This window comes from Salvelinus fontinalis, chromosome 6 (assembly GCF_029448725.1).
Source record: "Salvelinus fontinalis isolate EN_2023a chromosome 6, ASM2944872v1, whole genome shotgun sequence".
NCBI classification, from domain to species: Eukaryota; Metazoa; Chordata; class Actinopteri; order Salmoniformes; family Salmonidae; genus Salvelinus; species Salvelinus fontinalis.
The window spans coordinates 25,234,318-25,254,513 of record NC_074670.1 but is presented as its reverse complement, the minus strand read 5'-3'; the positions used below and the strand labels follow the sequence as shown (position 1 = coordinate 25,254,513).

General features: G+C 43.6%; 2 protein-coding genes across 7 annotated transcripts; one reads left to right on the top strand and one right to left on the bottom strand.

Moving 5' to 3' along the window:
- The first annotated feature begins 369 nt into the window (after positions 1-369).
- LOC129857450 (tetraspanin-13-like) lies at positions 370-4,216 on the top strand. Of its 2 annotated transcripts, none has more exons than XM_055925706.1 (6): positions 370-571; positions 1,487-1,654; positions 2,050-2,130; positions 2,392-2,505; positions 2,618-2,731; positions 3,930-4,216. In XM_055925706.1, exons 2-6 carry the CDS (start codon positions 1,487-1,489, stop codon positions 4,002-4,004), a joined length of 552 nt encoding a protein of 183 aa, XP_055781681.1. In that variant the 5' UTR covers positions 370-571; the 3' UTR covers positions 4,005-4,216. The 2 variants fall into 2 exon arrangements, with proteins under 2 accessions (XP_055781681.1, XP_055781680.1); XM_055925705.1 differs by lacking the exon at positions 370-571 and adding an exon at positions 647-806.
- Positions 4,217-6,661: 2,445 nt separating this feature from the next.
- Positions 6,662-19,992, bottom strand: bag6 (BCL2 associated athanogene 6). Of its 5 annotated transcripts, none has more exons than XM_055925700.1 (25): positions 19,788-19,992; positions 18,474-18,567; positions 18,266-18,383; positions 17,657-17,874; positions 17,444-17,515; positions 17,191-17,313; positions 16,781-16,962; positions 16,388-16,517; positions 15,964-16,164; positions 12,644-12,875; positions 12,283-12,339; positions 11,772-12,133; positions 11,432-11,504; positions 10,932-11,281; positions 10,448-10,739; positions 10,091-10,260; positions 9,839-9,892; positions 9,585-9,687; positions 9,345-9,469; positions 9,001-9,138; positions 8,737-8,784; positions 8,429-8,629; positions 7,956-8,063; positions 7,523-7,684; positions 6,662-7,237 (listed from the first exon to the last, which is right to left on the bottom strand). In XM_055925700.1, exons 2-25 carry the CDS (start codon positions 18,552-18,554, stop codon positions 7,142-7,144), a joined length of 3,696 nt encoding a protein of 1,231 aa, XP_055781675.1. In that variant the 5' UTR covers positions 18,555-18,567; positions 19,788-19,992; the 3' UTR covers positions 6,662-7,141. The 5 variants fall into 5 exon arrangements, with proteins under 5 accessions (XP_055781675.1, XP_055781679.1, XP_055781678.1 ...); XM_055925704.1 differs by having other exon boundaries at positions 10,932-11,128; XM_055925703.1 differs by having other exon boundaries at positions 12,776-12,875.
- Positions 19,993-20,196: the final 204 nt, after the last annotated feature.

Genomic DNA, 20,196 nt, shown 5'->3' with positions numbered 1-20,196 from the left:
CATCCATTGTAGGTTAAACCCCTACAAAAAAAGAGTGCAGTTTTGAAACTGCAGTCCACCGTGGTATTTTGAAGCAGTAATTGCAAATGCAGTTGAACTGCAGTTATACTGCACTCTAACTGCAGTTACACTGCAAAATTATTGCTGTAAAAACTTTTTGGATGCAGAATTTGCAGCATACTGCCCTCTATTTTTCGTTCGGGAATATTTCATGTGAAATGTCTTAGAGTGCAGTCTAGTCCTAGTTAACCTGCCTAGTGGCGCAGCGGTCTAATGCACTCAGTGCTAGAGACGTTAATACAGACCCTGATTCGATTCCAGGCTGTATCATTGGGCGCCGCCCACAATTGGCCCTGCGTCGTCCGGGTTAGGGTTTGACCCGGGTAGACCGTCATTGTCAACAATAATTTGTTCTTAGCTGACTTGCCTAGTTAAATAAATGATAAATAAATAAACATGCACAGTATCTGAGAATTAAAATAACACCTTGGTAATCACTTGGCTCAGCCATCACACCATGTTTTTGCGATATTTGCATATGTGAAGGCATAATTTCAAGACGACCAATCAGGTAAGTTGAAAAGCTATTTCCCTGGACTGAGCCCTCCTTGCAATCCTACCCACCTGTAAAACGCCACAGGCACTGTTTGACATTCAATGATAAGACTTAATTACTTTTCAACTCTGATACGTTTGAGTCTGAGAATTGCTTTGTTCGAGAGGGTAAAAAACGAGTATCGACAATGGTTTGCGGAGGATTTGTTTGCACGAAGAATTCCCTATGCGCTCTGAACATACTTTATGTTGTAAGTACCACGCACAGATGTTTCCATATGGGACCGTATTGTTCTTGATGATAGGCTATTAATGAAAGTGCAAAAGACAACGTGATTCTAGCCAAGAATGATATAGCCAGGGCAAGAAGGCTGTCGTGCAAATTAAGTCGTTGTGACACCTATCAAAATGATGGTAGCCTACATTCCAAACAGTTGCCCAAATGTCTCTCAGTTAATGCAGTGTACATTATTGGTTCCCAACCAGGGGTACTTGGCCTATCCACTGGGGGTACTTATTAAGAAGCCTCATGATACCATAAACCTACTAGTAAAATGTATTTATGGAATTACTTCATCGTTACACGCGGCAGAACAACATTTTGTTGGTACAGTAACCGAAAAAGGTTGGGAAGCATTTGTCTAAACCATATCTGTAAAGTGTGATACATTATCGTCATACAATTCTTGCAATTAATATATAATCAAAGTACTCAATGTGATACTTTGTAAATGTCTTAACAAGTCTTGTATTATGTATTCAATGTATTTATTTCATCTAAACAGACGTTAATCAGCCTGAAGGTGGTAGCCTGAATACAGATGGTGTTGACTTTGCCCACATCAAAGAAATCAGCATGAAGTTTCCTTTTCAGTGCTTTTCCGTTCCCAGTGGATTTCTGTCATCACTTTGTATTGTGCTTGGTCTTCAGATGGTGAGCTTGCTGCTGATTGGAGTAGCTGCTTGGGGGAAATGGTTTGGCCTGGTCTCCAGTTTTCGGGTGGTGGCTGGAATCATTGGTGTGGGCATCTTCCTGTTATTTGTGGCCTTCGTGGGCCTCTGTGGTGCCCTGAAGCACCACCAGGTCCTGCTGTTCTTTGTATCCTTCAATCAGGAGTAGGGTGAAGTTGCCCCTAGACACTGAACTTGGGTCATGTTTTTTTTGTGCATTTTTACAACTAATGTTTAGGATTGGGGGAAGGGAAGCTGATCCTAGATCCTTTCATCACCATGTGACATGATTACACAGGGTTGGTTTTGTGTAATTGTAGTGTTTTATTCATGTCACATATCATTACATAGTCAGGTGAATACAAACTACTACAACACAAGACATATTGAAACAAACACAGAGAACTGTTGTATACTAGAGGATCCTAGTCTCAATGTGTTTTTAACTGCTATTTTCTCACTTTATGAACAATTCTCTTTCAAATACACAGCCTAGTGTTGCCTAGTTGGTTGTCACATGTGAGCTTCCTTAGTTGGCCTCAGTACATGATTATCCTGTTCCTGGTGTTCATGGTGCAGCTGTCAGTGTCTGCCGCATGTCTGGCTATCAATAAAGAGCAGCAGGTACGTGACAATAAATGATGTGTATTATGTGACTCATGACCACTTAATCTGTAGAACACCTTAAATAAATACTGGACATCATTCATACTTTACTTCTATGTCCTGTATTAGCTATTTGACAAATGGCTAATGCACAACATAAATGGAAAGTGTGAATGATTTCCAGTTGATCTCAAAGAAGCACTCTGATGACATGCTGATTGAATTATGTGACCAGAGCCTCATCTCCCTGCACCGCTTCATCCATTTCCCCCACTGTAGAAAGAACTCCTAGAGGTGGGCTGGAACAAGTCCGAGGCCACTCAGAAGGATGTGGAGAAAACTCTAAACTGCTGTGGCTTCTTCCATCCAAACTATAATGGCACCTGTGACGCGGTAAAGATGCTGGCTTGTTAGCAGTAAAAACCAGCAACATGTTTGTCAGTATCTTGAGTGATGGACACTTTACTTAAATTCTGTCCTGTCTACTTGCTTCCTCACACTACAGGACTGTTTCTCCAACCCATTATCCTGCAACCCTTGTGGTCCAATCATCCAAAGTCATGCTGAGGAGGTTTTACGCTTTGTGGGTGGGATTGGATGCTTCTTCAGCTTCACAGAGGTTAGCAACCTGCTGTAGCCTCATAGCAATGCAGTGGCAATGGGTGGAATTTGCTGTGTAACATAGTAAAAGGCTGTGGGATTCCTATGTAAATTGGAGCTGAAAACAGAACACTTTGTAGTGGGGACTTTTACTGTCTGCATTTTTGTATTATGTCATCAATACACTCTATATTTTAGACATTTGATTTTGACGTCAGGAATGAATTCAACAATTCCAAATATATTAACAGTGTACAAAACATTAGGAACACCTGCTCTTTCCATGACAGACTGACCAGGTGAAAGCTATGATGCCTTATTGATGTCACTTGTTAAATCCACTTCAATCAGTGTAAATGACAGGGAGGAGCCAGGTTAAAGAAGGAGATTCAAGTCTTGATATATGAATTGTGTCTGCGTCATTCAGAGGGAGAATGGGCAAGACAAGATTTCAACTGGGTATGGTAATGGGTGCCAGGCTCACCAGTTTGAGTGTGTCAAGAACTGCAACGCTGCTGGTGTTTTCATGCTCAACACTTTCCCATGGGTATCAAGAATGGTCCACCAGGACATCCAGTCAACTTGACATAATGTTGGGACACATTGGTGTCAACATTGGCCAGCATCCCTGTGGAACACGTCACACCTTGTAAAGTCCATTCCCCAACGAATTGTGGCTTTTAAGGGCAAAAGGAAATGCAACTCAGATATTAGGAAGGTGTTCTAATGTTTTGTACATGCAGTGTATATTGTGCTTTAGTATTAATTGAATCACATATTCGCTAACCGATCGATGCAGCTGTACATAGTCCATCTGTAAACTACCCACCCAATTTACCTACCTCACCCCCATACTGCTTTTATTTATTTACTTTTCTGCTCTTTTGCACACCAGTATCTCTTCTTGCACATGATCATCTGATTTATCACTCCAGTGTTAATCTGCTAAATTGTAATTATTCGATTTATTGCATACCTCATGCCTTTTGCACACATTGTATATAGATTCTCTCTTTTCTACCATGTTATTGACTTGTTTATTGTTTACTCCATGTGTAACTCTGTGATGTTGTCTGTTCACACTGCTATGCTTTATCTTGGCCAGGTCGCAGTTGCAAATGAGAACTTGTTCTCAACTAGCCTACCTGGTTAAATAAAGGTGAAATAAAAAAAATAAAAAATATTCACCCATTTTTCTTTTCTCCATCTAATTTCAGATCCTGGGAGTGTGGCTAACACACAGATACAGAAATCAGAAGGATTCCCGTCTGAACTCTGGTGCATTTCTGTAACTAGCCTGTTCATAAACTCAACTTTGCACTGTCATGCATTTGTATTTAGATCCTGTGTGACTTTTATCTTACGATTATGTTTCCTATTAGGATATTTTCATTGCTGTGATAATATAACTATGCGTTGATATCTAATACGATTGTCTGTTTTCCGACAAAGTTTGTGAAAAACAATTCCAATCAATTTAAATCTTGAGTGATGGACACTGAAATCGAGAGCAGTTACTTTAAGGTTTAATCTGACTGAGGTCACTGATTGGAGTCGTGAGCAAATGTCATGCACCTTATGCAAACAGAGCACAGACATAGGGTAAAGGCAGCGAGCAATGTTTCCTGGTAAGCTGTCTGTGGATTCCCAGTTTCAAACCCGGCTTTCTTTCGGTACCTACACAGTGCTGTCTTTGTTGCAGTGTACGGGGGGGGGGGGTGTATTAGATGTCACACGGATGCCAACAGATTCAGCCTTTTTTTTCAGATTCAGCCCTACTAAAGTTTAAATAGTCGATCACTTCACAGAACATGTACCAATCCAGACATTAAGCTTTTTTTGTCTTCATTTCTAAACCGTTAGGCTATATTGTCCTATTCATCTGAAAGCGTCAAGCATTACACAAACTGATTTGGTATCAGTTCATATTACAACCCATTTCTAAACATCTGGTGTAGGCTATTATCTTAATGTCACAACCAAAAATACAATTCTCAAAATGAGATTCAGGAAGAAAGTTTACTGCTGTGATATCTTCACTGGAACTGGTGTAGTGAGACTTCAATTCTTCCTCCAAATCACACTAGTTTAACTGTTCTCCAGTTAACATTAGGGGTTGCATAGAAACTTGCCTTTCCTAATTTACCCCCCCCCCCCCCCCCCCCCCCTCGGAGATCTACCTTAGATACAGCGCACAGTGAGTTGCAATGCAGTTCTATGACAAAGTAAAAATATGTAGCTCAGTGCTGCGTTAGTCACGCCTAAGGCTACATCCCTGCCTTCCAAACAGGATGGGAACCAGGACCCAACTGTGTATTCCCTTTCATTCTTCTTTAGGCTGCCCAACCTGTTCATGGAGGCATCGCTATACCTAAATCAATCTAAACAGAATGTTAAAGCTTAACAAACTGGCTCTTTATATTTGTATGATCAACTTAGCACATGTGGAACCAATGTGAGTTGTTCTGTGATGGTAATGTGTTGCTAGTGTATAGTGCCACTAGCTGTCAGTGGTAACATGTTTCACCATGCAAATGACCGTTGGTCACCAACCTGTCGATCTTCAAGGCATTCATAGTCGATCATCAAACATTTCTGTAGAAAAGCCAACTATAAAAGCTGTGATAAATGCTTGTGTTCCTTTTGTTTTTTTTGTGTTGCGCTGTTGGCGGTATGTGCACTTTTTCAGAAGCCCTGCGCACTGGGAGGCAAAGTGTTCCCATTTCATTTGTCTGAAAAGAGAAACTCCACCTGACGGGGAGATCTGGGGGCAGCTCTCCGATTGGGCTGGCCAATCGGATAGCTCAAATCACGGCGTTTATAGCGCTTCCACGACAGTTTAATACTAACCGATGTAAGATTTAATAACGTTTAAAACCATTACTACAGAGACTGTCAAAGAATACAGCAAAGATCTGTTTTATGACTGAATGAATGTGACATTTTTGATTCGGCAAGGTCAACAATCTTTATTCAACACTTGCAAAACAAAACGCGCTTCTTCATGCTTCCACGTCCGCTGTAATGAATGAGTAGCCAAGTGGATCGGCAGCCCTGCGTTTTTATTATTAGCAGGTCGTCTATTTTTTATATTTTTGAATATTTAACTTTCTCCGGTCATAGGAACAACACGAATTTGTGAACGAGTTTCGCCATCAGGTGGAAGACCGTGTCCCCTCGGGTCAGTCTCACCGGAAGAAAAGGAGAGAGCAAGGACAGTGAGAGGAGCACCGTCTGCTACGCTCTCGCTCAGCTGAGACGAATGCGGTGTTCAGAACAACTCGTAAACCTCCGACTTCACTGCGTCCAAGACCATTGGGAACTCGGGGGGAAAAATAGATCCGACTGGGAAAGATCGTTTTGAACGGCCATCCAACTCTGAATCCCAATTCAGAAACTGACATCTTTCTAGACCTCCGACCTGAAGATCACTGGCGTCATGATTTGACCTAGTTTTTTCCCAAGTTCCCAGGTGTCTTGAAAGCATCATGACCATCAGACGCAGGTACCATCAGTCCAGTAAAATAAAATGACTTGCAAATTATTTCAATTTATGCTCAGCTGTGCCTTCCAAATGCTACACCAATCTATTGGTGATCTATTTTGCATTCAAAGCTCAAATTAAATATGTTCTAAGAACAATATTGTCAAGGCAGGCATATAGGGGAGGGTCATATGGGTTAGGGGAGGGTTTGGCTGGGGTAGGCTGTCACTGTAAAATAAGAATTTGTTCTTAATTAACTGACACCTAGTTAAAATAAAGGTTAAATATAGCCAATATGCTGTGATAATGTATTAGGCCTATTGCACAAACCTCATTCTTATAGAACTGTTTTTATTAGGGTAATGTAAAAAATGAAAAAGTCGTTTTAAAAAAAAAGTTGATAACTGCCCTAGACAACTGAAAGGCTGGTACTTATTGTTTCTCCACAAGCACCATTAAACAACATTGTGTACCAAGTTATTTATTCAGCACACTTACATTCATGTACCAAAACAGCATTTACTTTCATCCCATGAAAGCATACTCTTGAAATAAGCCATTTTTATTTTCAGGGAAGCTAATGAAAAACACAAAACAGGTAAGATGTATAGGCACAATAATATTGACATGGTAACGCTAAACAAAACGGAGCATTGCAGATGTTAAGCTAAAATGTAAAAGTCATCCATAAAATAAAGTTCAAACAAACTTGTCAAATCAAGTGTGTTCCATGATGGGGAGAGTGGGAAAAAAACAGGCACTGGAAAAATAAAATCAGTAATTTAGTCAAAAGGAGATGCTAAGGTATCTATGGTACAACAAAAAATTGGTAGGTTTAACTGCATTCAGTTGTGATACTGAGCAATCCAAAAGTAAAATTGAAGGATGTATACAGGTTGGTTATGTGTAAAATTTCATTGGGTTGCAAAACAAGTTGTGTTTGGGTTATGAGTCTGATGAAAAAGCTCTGTGTGTGTTGGGGAACTGCTGAGAGCTGAAGTCCGGGTCCTCTCTCACTCGCTTCTTTATGTCTTTCTTCACCTGATACAGAGGACAAAGGTGGCAATTACAAAAAAGGTCATTCAATATATAAAATGCATCAGCTATCATCGTTCAATATTGAAAATCACAACCAGTGGTGCAAAACGCTTAAATATAAATAGTAAAGCAAACTACTTCACTACATTCCTAAAGAAAATATTGTACTTTACGCCATACATTTTCAATCATGTGTCAAAGTCAATGTGTGACATCTGTAATATTAACATAAGCCATGGAATGAAACTGATTGTTTTTCTGTCAGTGAGTGTTAGTGGAGGACTGTACCTGCTCTGCATAGGCCTCTTGGAGCTCAGGGCTGTCAAGCTCCTCCTGCAGATTGTCTGGGGAAGTGACTGGCCTGACTCCGGCCGTCCTTGCCGCCCTGCTAACAGCGTCGGAGAGGGAGAGAAGAGCGCCGTCCCCCTGTCCGGTCTGAAAACACACACCCTGGTCATACGCCAATCCATCTTTTAGTGCAACAATAAGCCCTTGCACTCAGATGTTGAACATAGCATGCTTATACTACAATGATCAGAGTTTATATTAGCCCTGATATAGCAAGTCTCCCATGTTTTAGCCATGGAGGGTCAACTACAGATACGGACTGGAATCATTCTACCAACAAAGCTTGCAGGATGCCTCCTATAACGGAAGACCTGTGAGATCAGGGCTTGTCTTTTGCACATAAGTTAGTTTCATTCACAGGGCATCTATTTACCTTCCTGCGTTTGGCAGGCATCCCATGTAAATAGGCGTCAGACATGGGAGGCTGGGCCTTCATCTTCCTCTGGGTGATCAGGTCATGTCTGATGATGGGTACCCACTCCTATCACAGAGTGACGGACATGATCAGAATAACAGACAGACAATTAAACTCACTCGAGAGCCATATAACTGCACACTGGATTTTAAGACTTGAATGGGTTTGGATGCAGATCTGATTAGGCGAAACACATCCATTGTTGGATCATTTCCTTTCATATTTTCTTTCCCCAAGAATCAGAACTACAAGTCAACGACAGTTTTGCAAAAATTCAGTATGAATTCAACTAGAAGCCTGTATGTATAATTATTTTTTTAAAGGAGTAAACAGCGTGTGGACAGAGTAAAAGACAGAGAATGGCAAAGAAACTAAAGTGGACGAGAGAAGGATTGGGCAAGTAGTGGGAGAGAGCTGAACAGTGTTCTTACAGCAGGGACGGCAGCAGTCCAGGCCTCAGTCTCTCTACCAGGCTCCTCCCTCCCGCTGGCTTCAGCTGTTGCCATGGCGCCACCCAATGGCGCAGCCCCTCCGATGGCTCCAGTTTCCCTGGGTTCTGCCCTAGTATCCTGTGATGACGCCATAGCTTCCTCAGCTGTGGTGGCCGGGGCTGGGGAGTGGGTGGCCTCCATCTAAGGTGGGATGGCGATAGAGAAAAGAGAGTTATGGTAAGAAACAACACACCGAGGTATATCGAGGACAATATAATGAATTTTACAAATACATTTTAAAACCTCACCTCCATGATCTGGGCACGTTGAGGCTCCTGTGCATTAGAAGCCTCCCCCTTGGAAAGAAACCATTTAACATATATTGCTTGAATGGAATGTGGTAATGGAATCTATGACAGCTATCGTAACTGACAGTTGATTAGGAAATGATGCTATCCGCGTGCATTGTTAGATAGTAGTCCAGTAAATCAGCCTTCTAGAACACTAACAGTGTGCTTAAAAAAAAATAACACTATGACATGTTTGAGAGATGTTGTGTGTGTGTTAATTACCTGCTGTGTGTGGACGGCATAATGCAGTATCTGGTCCTCTGTGACGGGGATGTGCTCCAGGATGACCTGGAGCCTCATGGTCAGCATACTGGTCAGCCAGTTCACCAGGCTGGGGTTCATGTCAGCCGACAACGTTCTCTGTAACAGGAGAGGGGTCAACACACCTACTTCACCTCCATTTAGCTCTTTTTTTCCAAATCTATAGAAGGAGTATTATAAATCATCTGACAGATAGAGAGATAACCGGGATGGAAGGAGGAGAGACATGGAGTGGGAGGTTGTATATCATGTCATAAGGAACATTGTATGTGTGTGTGAGTGTGAGAGAGTGTGTGTGTACTGACTATGCGGTGGTTGATGACAGAAGTGAGGGCACTCTGCTCTCCTCTCAGACAGTACAGGTTGAGGGCCAGACACTCAAACAGCCCCTGGTTGCACATCTGCAGCAGCTGCGGCCCAAACGTGTTGTCTGCAGGAGGTGAAAAACCCCCAGCAATAAGTGACAAAAGCACTGACATTCATAGGCCAGGTCAGATGAATTGCGTCAAATAAAATAATTTGGCACAATGAAGACAGAACGTTACCTGTGCAGCGGAGTATGTGTGTGGCGATACGCGTTAACTGCTGTCTGAAGAAGGACAGGTTGGTCTGAGTGACGTTGACACCCTCCAACACTGCCACTGAAGACTGAAGGACCAAGACAAAGAGAGAAATGTGAGCGACTGATTCACCTCTGACCAACTGGCCACAGGGAGAATTTAAAAGTGACTGGTATTATTGAGCAATTTGAAGACCACTGACTATAAAGGGGGCAGCCTAAGTGAACTACGGTACTTACAAAACTCTCGGTAATGTACTCCTCAAGTTCATTGATGAGACCATCAGCAGCAGCCTATGATCACAGTGAAAATAACAAAGAAAAAGAACCAAAGAGAGAAAGAGGGAGAGATAATGAGACTCATCAAGTAGCTTGTCTAAACCCATGTGCAGTGACACTAATGACAGGTGACAGTAATTGACGCGTGATAGTAATGACAGGTGACAGTAACATCCCAGATAGAGGCGGTTATATAGACGGTGGCCCACTCACAGCAATGTTGTGGTCGGTGGGCTCGCTCCCGCTGAGGTAGTGCTGGGTGAAGAACTGAGACAGCTGGGTCTGGATGCGGCCCAGGGGCTGGTTCTGGCCGTGGAGCAGCAAGACCAGATCCACCATGGAGAAGTTCTGACACACCAGGGTCAGTAAGTCTCCAAAGAAACCTGAGGGAGAGAGACAACTGTGTGGACATGGAACAAAAACATTTGAGGAAGAGAGAGCATGGGAGAAAAAGAGGGAACGCGGGAGAAAGAGATTACACTTCCTAGACAGAAACAGAAAGAGAGAGCAAGGTACAAGAAAAAAGGACAGAGAAAAAAAGGAAATAAAGCACACAAGACAAACTCTTACCCATGGCGTCCCCTGTGCCGGGTGTGAAGATGTTGCTAGTCTCAGAGAGCCTCTGGATGAACTGGGCGATGCTCTCAGTGTTGCTCTGGGGAGAGCCCAGGGAGCCCATCATGGTGGACAGGACCCCCTGTACAATCCCAGTGAACAACTCCGGATTCAAGGCCTCTCCCTGGGCCCCGGCACCGTCCCCCGTGGGAGGGTTAGGGGTGGTCCCGGGTGGGGGGGTGGGGGTGCCAGAGGCAGGGGGCTGGGGGGCACCGTTGGGGGGTGGTGGGAAGACTGGTCCGGAGGCCTGAGATGGAGAGCGAGATGATGGATGATGGACGGGGAGAAAATAAAAATGTATCATATGAAAGATATGTTATTAAGATACCATTAAGGTATTCTTACAACTAACACGTCAGTTAACTGGGGGATGATGTAATCTTGGTTTCAACCATTCTGTTGTAACAGGCTCTACGGCTATATGTCCTAATCCACAGACCTGCATGAAGTCAGACACTCCCTGGACGAAGGCGGGCACTCCAGGCATAGTCACAGTGATGGAGGGTCCCATGGCCCCAGGAACTGCCCCTGCGGTCCCCAGAAGAGAGCCCAGGAGCTGGGCCAGGTCAGGGGGAGCTCCCTGGGGCATGGTGGGGATGGCTCCCTGGGGCATGGTGGGGATGGCTCCGGGCTGGCCTGGGGGAACAGTGGTGCCAGGGGCAGTAGCAGGGGTGGGGATAGGGCCAGAGGAGGATGAGGAGGAAGAAGAAGAGTTGGAGGAGGATGAGGAGAAGGTATGAGAAGCAGTGGAGAAGGTATGAGAGGCAGAGGAGGTGGCTGTTTGACCAGCTGGGTGGGGGGGGGGGACAAAATTAGAGTCAGCTTACAGTACACTTGACACTTCAAAGAGAGGATTCACTTTTAGTGTGATTGGTAACTCTGCAAACCCCCCCCCCTCAAAATAAAATAAATAAAAGGCTTGAAAGGTGGGGTGTATACCCATCTGTCCAGGCATCAGGAGTTGTCCCACCAGTCCACTGATCATCTGATTGAGGGCAGCAGGAGGGAAGGGCTGTGGGGGAGAGGTCATAGGTCAACAGTTAACGTTAGCATATAATACAAACATGGCTATGTCATTAAGATTTCAGAGCACTACAGCTTAAGACAATTGTTACTGTCGATGGAAATGCCCACAACGACTAGCAAACACGAAAGCCTCCTACTGAAATTCCAAGTCTGACAACTTCTTGTCAAAACTTGACTGAAATCTACAAGACATTAACCTCAGTCCTGCACTAAACCCATAGGGCACCAAACACCCTATCACAAACATGCTCACCTGTCCTGGTTGCTGACCCATCATGGGCGGCACGCTAGTCCTCAGGTTGATGGTGGCCCCCCGGGTGCCAAAGACGGGTGGAGGGATCCTGGGAGCAAAGGCGGGCCGGGTGAACACCACCCTGGCCTGGGGGGCCCCGGGAGAAGGCGGAGGGGGGGCCGTGGGGGTGGTGGTGGGGGTGTTAGGGCCGGTGGTGGTTGTGGAAGAGGTAGCGGTGGAGCCTGGGGGGGTAGGCTGGGGGGGTTGGCCAGGGATGGCACCCCCGGTGGCAGCAGCTACAGCCTCGGTGTACTGGGCGATCTGTTGCACGATGGACTGCATGAAGTCTGGGTTCATCTGAACACCGGGGGGCATCTGGAAGCCTGGGGAAAAAGTATAAGAAAAGGTTTCTTTGTGCCTTGAATATTAGATTCAGGATCTCTGGTTTATTGGGCTTTACTCTAGTCCGCAGTTATTCGGAGATACAACCAGAGGTACTAAAACATCATCATGAAGTGTTACCAACACTCACCTGGCTGACCCATTCCTGCAACATTTGGCTGTCCAGCTGCCTGAGGAACACCAGAGTCTGTAAACACACACAGACAATGTTTGAACTGTAAACAGTGTGTTAAACCAAATGGACACTATGGTTGAACAAGCCCTTAAAAAAATAACACCCTTCCAAAATTGAACGAGACCTATCGATTTGAGCAGTACAGGGACCTGACTTTCAGTCAAAGAAAGAAAACTTTCTCTCAGAAAACACCATTTGGCAATAGGGAATAAATGCAATGGTAGTTATTCACTTCCAATGGGCCATTTGTGGATGAGAAACGGGTGGGCAAGTTGTGGTAAAGCATTCAATCAGTGGCGGGTAGGGGACAACAAACCGTCCGTGTTCATCTGCATCATGACCACCGGCATTGTCTGGTGGCTGATCCTGATGACCCGGGGGCCGGGCTGTCCCTGTCCAGCCTGCTGATTGGACGGGGGAGGCTGTGAGGGGGAAGTCTGTCCCTGACCTGGCTGGTCCGACTGGCCGGGGGTCTGACTGGGCTGGGCCTGTCCGTCTGTAGCTGGCCTGCCATTGGACGCCATTGTGACCGTGGCTCCCAGGTTCATCTGCAGATGAGTTTCAAAATGTCATTGACGTACTGTGTTCCATTGGCAAACAATATCAAATGAAGTTAAAACTAACCTAAGTTTACATTCACCTTATCCAAATACATTTAAACTCAGTCTTCACAATTCCTGACATTTAATCCTAGTAAAAATTCCCTGTCTTAGGTCAGTTACGATCACCACTTTATTTTAAGAATGTGAAATGTCAGAATAATAGTAGAGAATGATTTATTTCAGCTTATATTTCTTTCATCACATTCCTAGCGGGTCAGAAGTTTACATACACTCAATTAGAATTTGGTAGCATTGCCTTTAAATTGTTTAACTTGAGTCAAACGTTTTGGGTAGCCTTCCACAAGCTTCCCACAATAAGTTGGGTGAATTTTGGCCCATTCCTCCTAACAGAGCTCGTGTAACTGAGTCAGGTTTGTAGGCCTCCTTGCTCGCACACGCTTTTTTAGTTCTGCCCAGGGTTTTGTGAAGGCCACTCTAATACCATGACTTTGTTGTTCTTAAGCCATTTTTCCACAACATTGGAAGTATGCTTGGGGTCATTGTCCATTTGGAAGACCCATTTGCGACCAAGCTTTAACTTCCTGACTGATGTCTTGAGATGTTGCTTCAATATATCCACATATTTGTCCTCCCTCATGATGCCATCTATTTTGATAAGTGCACCAGTCCCCCCTGCAGCTCTGTACTTCACGGTTGGGATGGTGTTCTTCAGCTTGCAAGCATCCCTCTTTTTCCTCCAAACATAACAATGGTCATTATGGCAAAACAGTTCCATTTTTGTTTCATCAGACCAGAGGACCTTTCTCAAAAAAGTACAATCTTTGTCCCCATGTGCAGTTGCAGTGGCTTTTTTATGGCGGTTTTAGAGCAGTGGCTTCTTCCTTGCTGAGCGGCCTTTCAGGTTATGTCGATATAGGACTAGTTTTACTGTGGATATAGATACTTTTGTACCGGTTTCCTTCAGCATCTTCACCTTTGCTGTTGTTCTGGGATTGATTTGCACTTTCGCACCAAAGTACGTTCATCTCTAGGAGACGGAACGCGTCTCCTTCCTGAGCGGTATGACTCCTGCATGGTCGCATGTTTCTACTTGCGTACTATTGTTTGTACAGATGAACGTGGTACCTTCAGGCATTTGGAAATCGCTCCCAAGGATGAACTAGTCTTGTGGAGGTCTACACATTTTTTTTCTGAGGTCTTGGCTAATTTCCCCATGATGTCAAGCAAAGAGGCACTGAGTTTGAAGGTAGGCCTTGAAATACATCCACAGGTACACCTCCAATTGACTCAAATGATGTCGATTAGCCTATCAGAAGCTTCTAAAGCCATGATATTTTCTGGAATTTTCCAAGCTGTTTAAAAAGGCACACTCAACTTAGTATATGTAAACTTCTGACCCACTGGAATTGTGATACAGTGAATTATAAGTGAAATAATCTGTCTGTAAACAATTGTTGGGAAAATTACTTTGTGTCACGCACAAAGTAAATGTCCTAACCGACTTGCCAAAACTATAGTTTGTTAACAAGAAATTGGTGGAGTGGTTGAAAAACGAGTTTTAATGACTCCAACCTAAGTGTATGTAAACCTCCAAGTTCAACTGTAACTAAATACACTACCGGTCAAAATATTTAAAACACCTACTCATTCAAGGGTTTTTCTTTATTTGTACTATTTTCTACATTGTAGAATAATAGTGAAGACATCAAAACTATGAAATAACACAGGGAATCATGTAGTAACCAAAAGTAGTGTTAAACAAATCAAAATATATTTAATATTTGGGATTCTTCAAAGTAGCCACCCTTTGCCTTGATGACAGCTTTGCACACGCTTGGCATTCTCCCAACCAGCTTCATGAGGTAGTCACCTGGAATGCATTTCAATTAACAAGTGTGCCTTGTTAATTTGTGGAATTTCTTTCCTTCTGAATGCATTTGAGCCAATCAGTTGTGTGGTGACAAGGTGGGGTGGTATACAGAAGATAGCCCTATTTGGTAAAAGACCAAGTTCATGTTATGGAAAAAAACTTCTCAAATAAGCAAAGAAAAACGACCATCCATCATTACTAAGACATGACGGTCAGTCAATATGGAAAATTTCAAGAACTTTGAAAGTTTCTTTAAGTGCAGTCGCAAAAACCATCACACTATGATGAAACTGGCTCTCATGAGGACCGCCACAGGAATGGAAGACCCAGAGTTACCTCTGCTGCAGAGGATAAGTTCATTAGAGTTACCAGCTTTAAAAATTGCAGCCCAAATAAGTACTTCACAGAGTTCAAGTAACAGACACATCTCAACATCAACTGTTCAGAGGAGACTGTGTAAATCAGGCCTTCATGGTCAAATTGCTGCAAAGAAACCACTACTAAAGGACACCAATAAGAAGAAGAGACTTTCTTTGGCCAAGAAACACGAGCGATGGACATTAACCCGTTGGAAATTTGTCCTTTGGTCTGGAGTCCAAATTTGAGATTTTTGGTTCCAACCGCCGTGTCTTTGTGAGACGCGGTGTGGGTGAACGGATGATCTCCGCATGTTTAGTTCCCACCGTAAAGAATGGAGGAGGTGGTGTTATGTGTGATTTAGAATTCAAGGCACACTTAACCAGCATGGCTACCACAGCATTCTGCAGCGATACGCCATCCCATCTGGTTTGGGATAAGTGGATTTTTAATTTGTTTTTCAACAGGACAATGACCCAACACACCTCCAGGCTGTGTAAAGGCTATTTTACCAAGAGGGAGAGTGATGGAGGGCTGCCTCAGATGACCTGGCCTTCACAATCCCCCGACCTCAACCAAACAGAGATAGTTTGGGATGAGTCGGACAGCAGAGTGAAGGATTTTTGGTTACCACATGATTCCATATGTGTTATTTCAGAGTTTTGATGTCTTCACTATTATTCTACAATGTACAAAATAGTAAAAATAAAGAAAATCCCTTGAATGAGTAGGCGTTCTAAAACTTTTGACCGGTAGTGTACATAAGACAGAAATAATGTAATATGTCTAAGTGTCTGCCAGGTCACAGCAAAACAAGTTTGACAATGGGATACAACACCGACTAACATGTAGCGGGATGTGATGGTGCACGGCTCCAGGCATGGACACTGGGGAGGTGTAGTGAGACATTGGCCGGATCACGTGTAGGTGGCGTGGGGCGGGACTCAGCAGGTTGCAGCGCAGGTCACTAAGGGCAACCAGGGCATTGCCCAAGAGACGAAGGGCCTCCCCCACCAGGTTGAGAATCCGCTGATCCTCCTCTCTTTCCTGTGTGTGACAAGAAGAGCGCTTAAGCCATTTTCTGAGAATGTGTGTTTTGATATTTTATTCGGGTAGTCATGTGGGGAAAGTGACAAGTATTGTAAGAGTCCGACTACAATACAAGGCAATTCAGCAAACACTCATGACGTTCTATGTCTGATCAGTGCATGTGAATTGTACCTAACCACAAAGCAGTAAGTTATGAGGAATGCAGCGGTGAAAAGCTTACGGCGTTGGCGTATTCTGCGGTGGTAGCAGACTCTAGGATAGAGTGTGTTCTCTGGACGAATGGCTGAAGCCTCTCCTCCACCCTCCTCAGCTCTGACAGCATCTCCACCAGCTCTGCTGGGCTGGGGTGACTGTCAAGGGGAGAGAGGGGATGAGTTATCCTTACATGCATCACAGGTCTTCTAATAACAACCACGATGTCCAAAGTCAAGTCTCATGTGCTGATGTCAATGGGAAATTCTGTGCGAAAGTGAACATTTTGCATGCATGTCTCAAGCCCTATTCTTCTTAATTCACATTAAAATGCCCAGTTTGATAACTTTTTAATTCATCCAGCATAGAACAAAAACAAAAAAAACATGCCGGACAGCGATAGTTAGCAATAATGTCTTACTTGGGTCCAGCTTGGGCGGCTCCCTCTGTTTGAGTGGAGGAAGAGAAGGATGGAGGGGGAGTAGATGAAGGTGGAGATGTGTCCATGGGCTGGGTGGAAGGAGAGGTAGTGGAGGAGGAGGAAGAGGGAGGTGGTGCAGCAGCAGCAGAATCCGGTTGGGTTGAGGTGCCGCTTGGTTGATCCTGAGATTGAGCGACAAGGTAGCAGGCAACGGCAGGACGTTGCTCAGTCATCTTAATTGAATTACTTCGAACTCAAATAGGCCTGCTTCCTGAGACTGCCTAGAATATCTTCAAGTAACATTTTGTCCAAATACTTATGTTTCACGTTTGAGCCCGTGTATTCATTAAAAATAGGTCTGTACTGTGGGTATTCCTAGTTGTTCTAATCTTTATAACTTAACACCTCACCTCCATCCTCTCGATGAGAGCATTGGTGTCCCTCAGCAGGTTCTCAGCCAATAGCAATCTCAGCCTGGGCTCACTCTGCACCGATTGGTCCATATCAATGTGCACATTCATGGAACCATTGCTCTGTGATAGCAAGAGTATTAGTTGACAGCTACTCAACATGTTTATTCATAGCATTGTGTGTATATATATAGAAATTGATAGATAAAATCCATAAATGAGGATGTTATAAATCATATATTTGATTTCTTACCCCGGTGCTGGTGCTGACTCTGGCATTCCTAGCATTCTCACCCAAACCTGACATCATTTGCTGGACAGACATCTAATAAGAGTGTAGTAGACAGGAGAGGCTAGATATCAGTGCTGATCCACACCAGGCGCTCAGGATATCATTATAAACCATAGAACCAAGACATATTTGATCCAAAAAGGGGTAACACACAAACACACAAAAAAGCTGTACCTGGATCTGCTGAGGGTCCATGACATTAACGGGGAGGTTGAAGGTCCCCAGCATGACATAGCTGTTGGCGTTGCGGTCGTGTGGAGGCACTTGGGACGTTCCCTGGGAGGTGGTAGAGGAGGGTGGCGCTCCGGCCTCTGCTCCCCCTGACCCCGAGCCTGGCTGGGAGGGCTGAGGGGGGGCCCGCTCCACCAGGTGGATGACTTTTCCATCGACGTCTTAGACAGAGGAAACAGAGAGCAAGGAATATCATCTCTATTCATGTTAGAGGACACTGGTGCTCCATCAATCTATCAGGTGATGTGCAAAGCAGCCAAACGGCTTACAGCAATTACATGATGGGTACTCAAGTGTTCTGATGGTGTGCAGTTGTATAATAGGCTTACATCTGTGCATTAATGGCCTTGAAAGTCATGGAATAAGTGAATAAGAGTTATTCTATAGATCACATATAGACAAAGATATCTGACTGTTTCTGTTCTGTGTTCACAGATGCTTCGCTGCAGCTGTGTGCTGCTCCAGATAAAATTGTCTGTACTAATTTCATGTTTATTAACATGTGGCCGTTTTGTATTGATTCCAGGAAACTCCACAGGCAACATTACTCACTGTACTCTGTCAGGGTCCTCTCATCCTGCAGGACTCGGCCCTGGTAGATCAGCCTCTGTTTGTCCACAGGAATCCCAACTGAAGTGGCAATGTGCTCCTTGAACTCTATCACTGTCAACTGAGAAAAAGAAACCGGTGTGAGGATTAGGCCTATATCCAGTATATGTAAGGCTACTGTAAAAGCGCTCCGTTGGAAATGAGAACGTACCTGTCCGCCTACAGTGTAACTTCGGCTCTGGGAGTCCAAAGTTTTGACAGTCACCTCTATATCAGCACCTGGTTCCTCCATGGTTACGTTTACCCTGTGTGTCAAGTAACAGAGGCAATAGAATAAAGTATCATATCAATGCTGTCATGAATAGCATTATGTAAGGGTTAATCAATGAGGGGCTATGCACTAGCGGAGTGGAACTAATCTTCCACAGATTTGGGCATGGAGCACTGAGCTGCGACCTGACCAAATTCACATAGAAATGTGAGTTATAGATCTGTCGTTCTCATTGAAAGCAAGTGTATGCGGTAAATCTGTTCTATGTACGCTATTTCTATGCTTCCGTTCTTAAGTTTTGTTTTTGCATCTTTTACTCTCGGTTTAGTACACCAGCTTCAAACAGCTGAAAATACAATATGCTTGGTTATGGAAAATATATTTCACAGCAGTTTAGATGAGACAATGATTCTCAAAACTGTTTAGTCATTAAACTTAAATTAGGCAAACTATTAGAATTTTAGCAAACAGGAAATGGCACAGTGATTTCTACATAGTGCAGTTTTAACACATTTGCAGGTAGAAATGTGTTCCAAGCAAATTTACTATATGCTGTAGTAGTTGCCTTGGTAACCAAACCAAAATAGTTACTAGTTTAGCTAACCAAGCCATCAGTCCTAAATTGCTATTATGAAAATCGAATGAAATGTTTTCAATTCGACTTTTGCTAACAAAAATCAGCTCAAACGTAGAAAATGTAAGAATGAACTATAGCCATTGAATTCTACCATGCTGATGTACCGTGCGTTATAGGAAAATAATGTACGGTCTAGAATGCTCTTGAAGCCAATCAGAAACGAGTATTCAACAATATCCATCGTATAGTGTGGCTAATATAATTTCAAATGGGTAGTTACCTAGCTTTAACGTTAGCTAGCTACTGCCTAAACAAAGATACTGTGTGGTCTAACGTTTGCGCTCATGGAAGCTGCCATAGCTATCTAGCTAAAATGGCTAGCTAGCTGAATGACTAACATCCTTGCCTTGAAGTATGGTCAAACAAAACATTTATGTCCGCGTTCTCTTGATAGAAATGTCTACAAAACTTCTACAAATGTGATGGTCCAATCAATTTCACACGAATATTCACACGAACGACAGTGAAACGTGTAGCTAGGTATCACACAGCTACGTTAGCTTTTAGCCAGCAGTTAGCGAGCTAGCCTTGAGCTAACTTTACCATTAGCTGTATGAAGTCAGCTAACGTTAGCTAGCTACCTTGCCTACCACCTAGCTAGCTAGTTATTTACTTACTTGATAGCTCCTACCTGTGAAGTTAAATATTCCGATTTCAACTGAATGTTTGCCAATTCTTCACCAATTATTCAGTGTGGCATGTAAAGCTAACTAGTTCCTCCTATGATGATAGCAACTGCGGTTCAAGGAACGTGACATACGATTAGCTACCAGAACAGCTGTGACGTTTTAAACATACAGTAACAAATGGGACGTGCTCATGAAGTCAGTTCAACATGTTTTGCTTATATCTGCTAAATGGATCTGCTAGCCAGGTAGATAATATCCCCAGTACAGTTACAGTAGTAGATTAAGGTAAAGTGGGGATGTTTTTGTTAACACCAGGCCTGTAGGAAATAAGGGGAAACCAAGAGGTCCAAGACCTCATTAACAAAGTGAGACATGATTTCCTCTTTCTTTAAAAGGC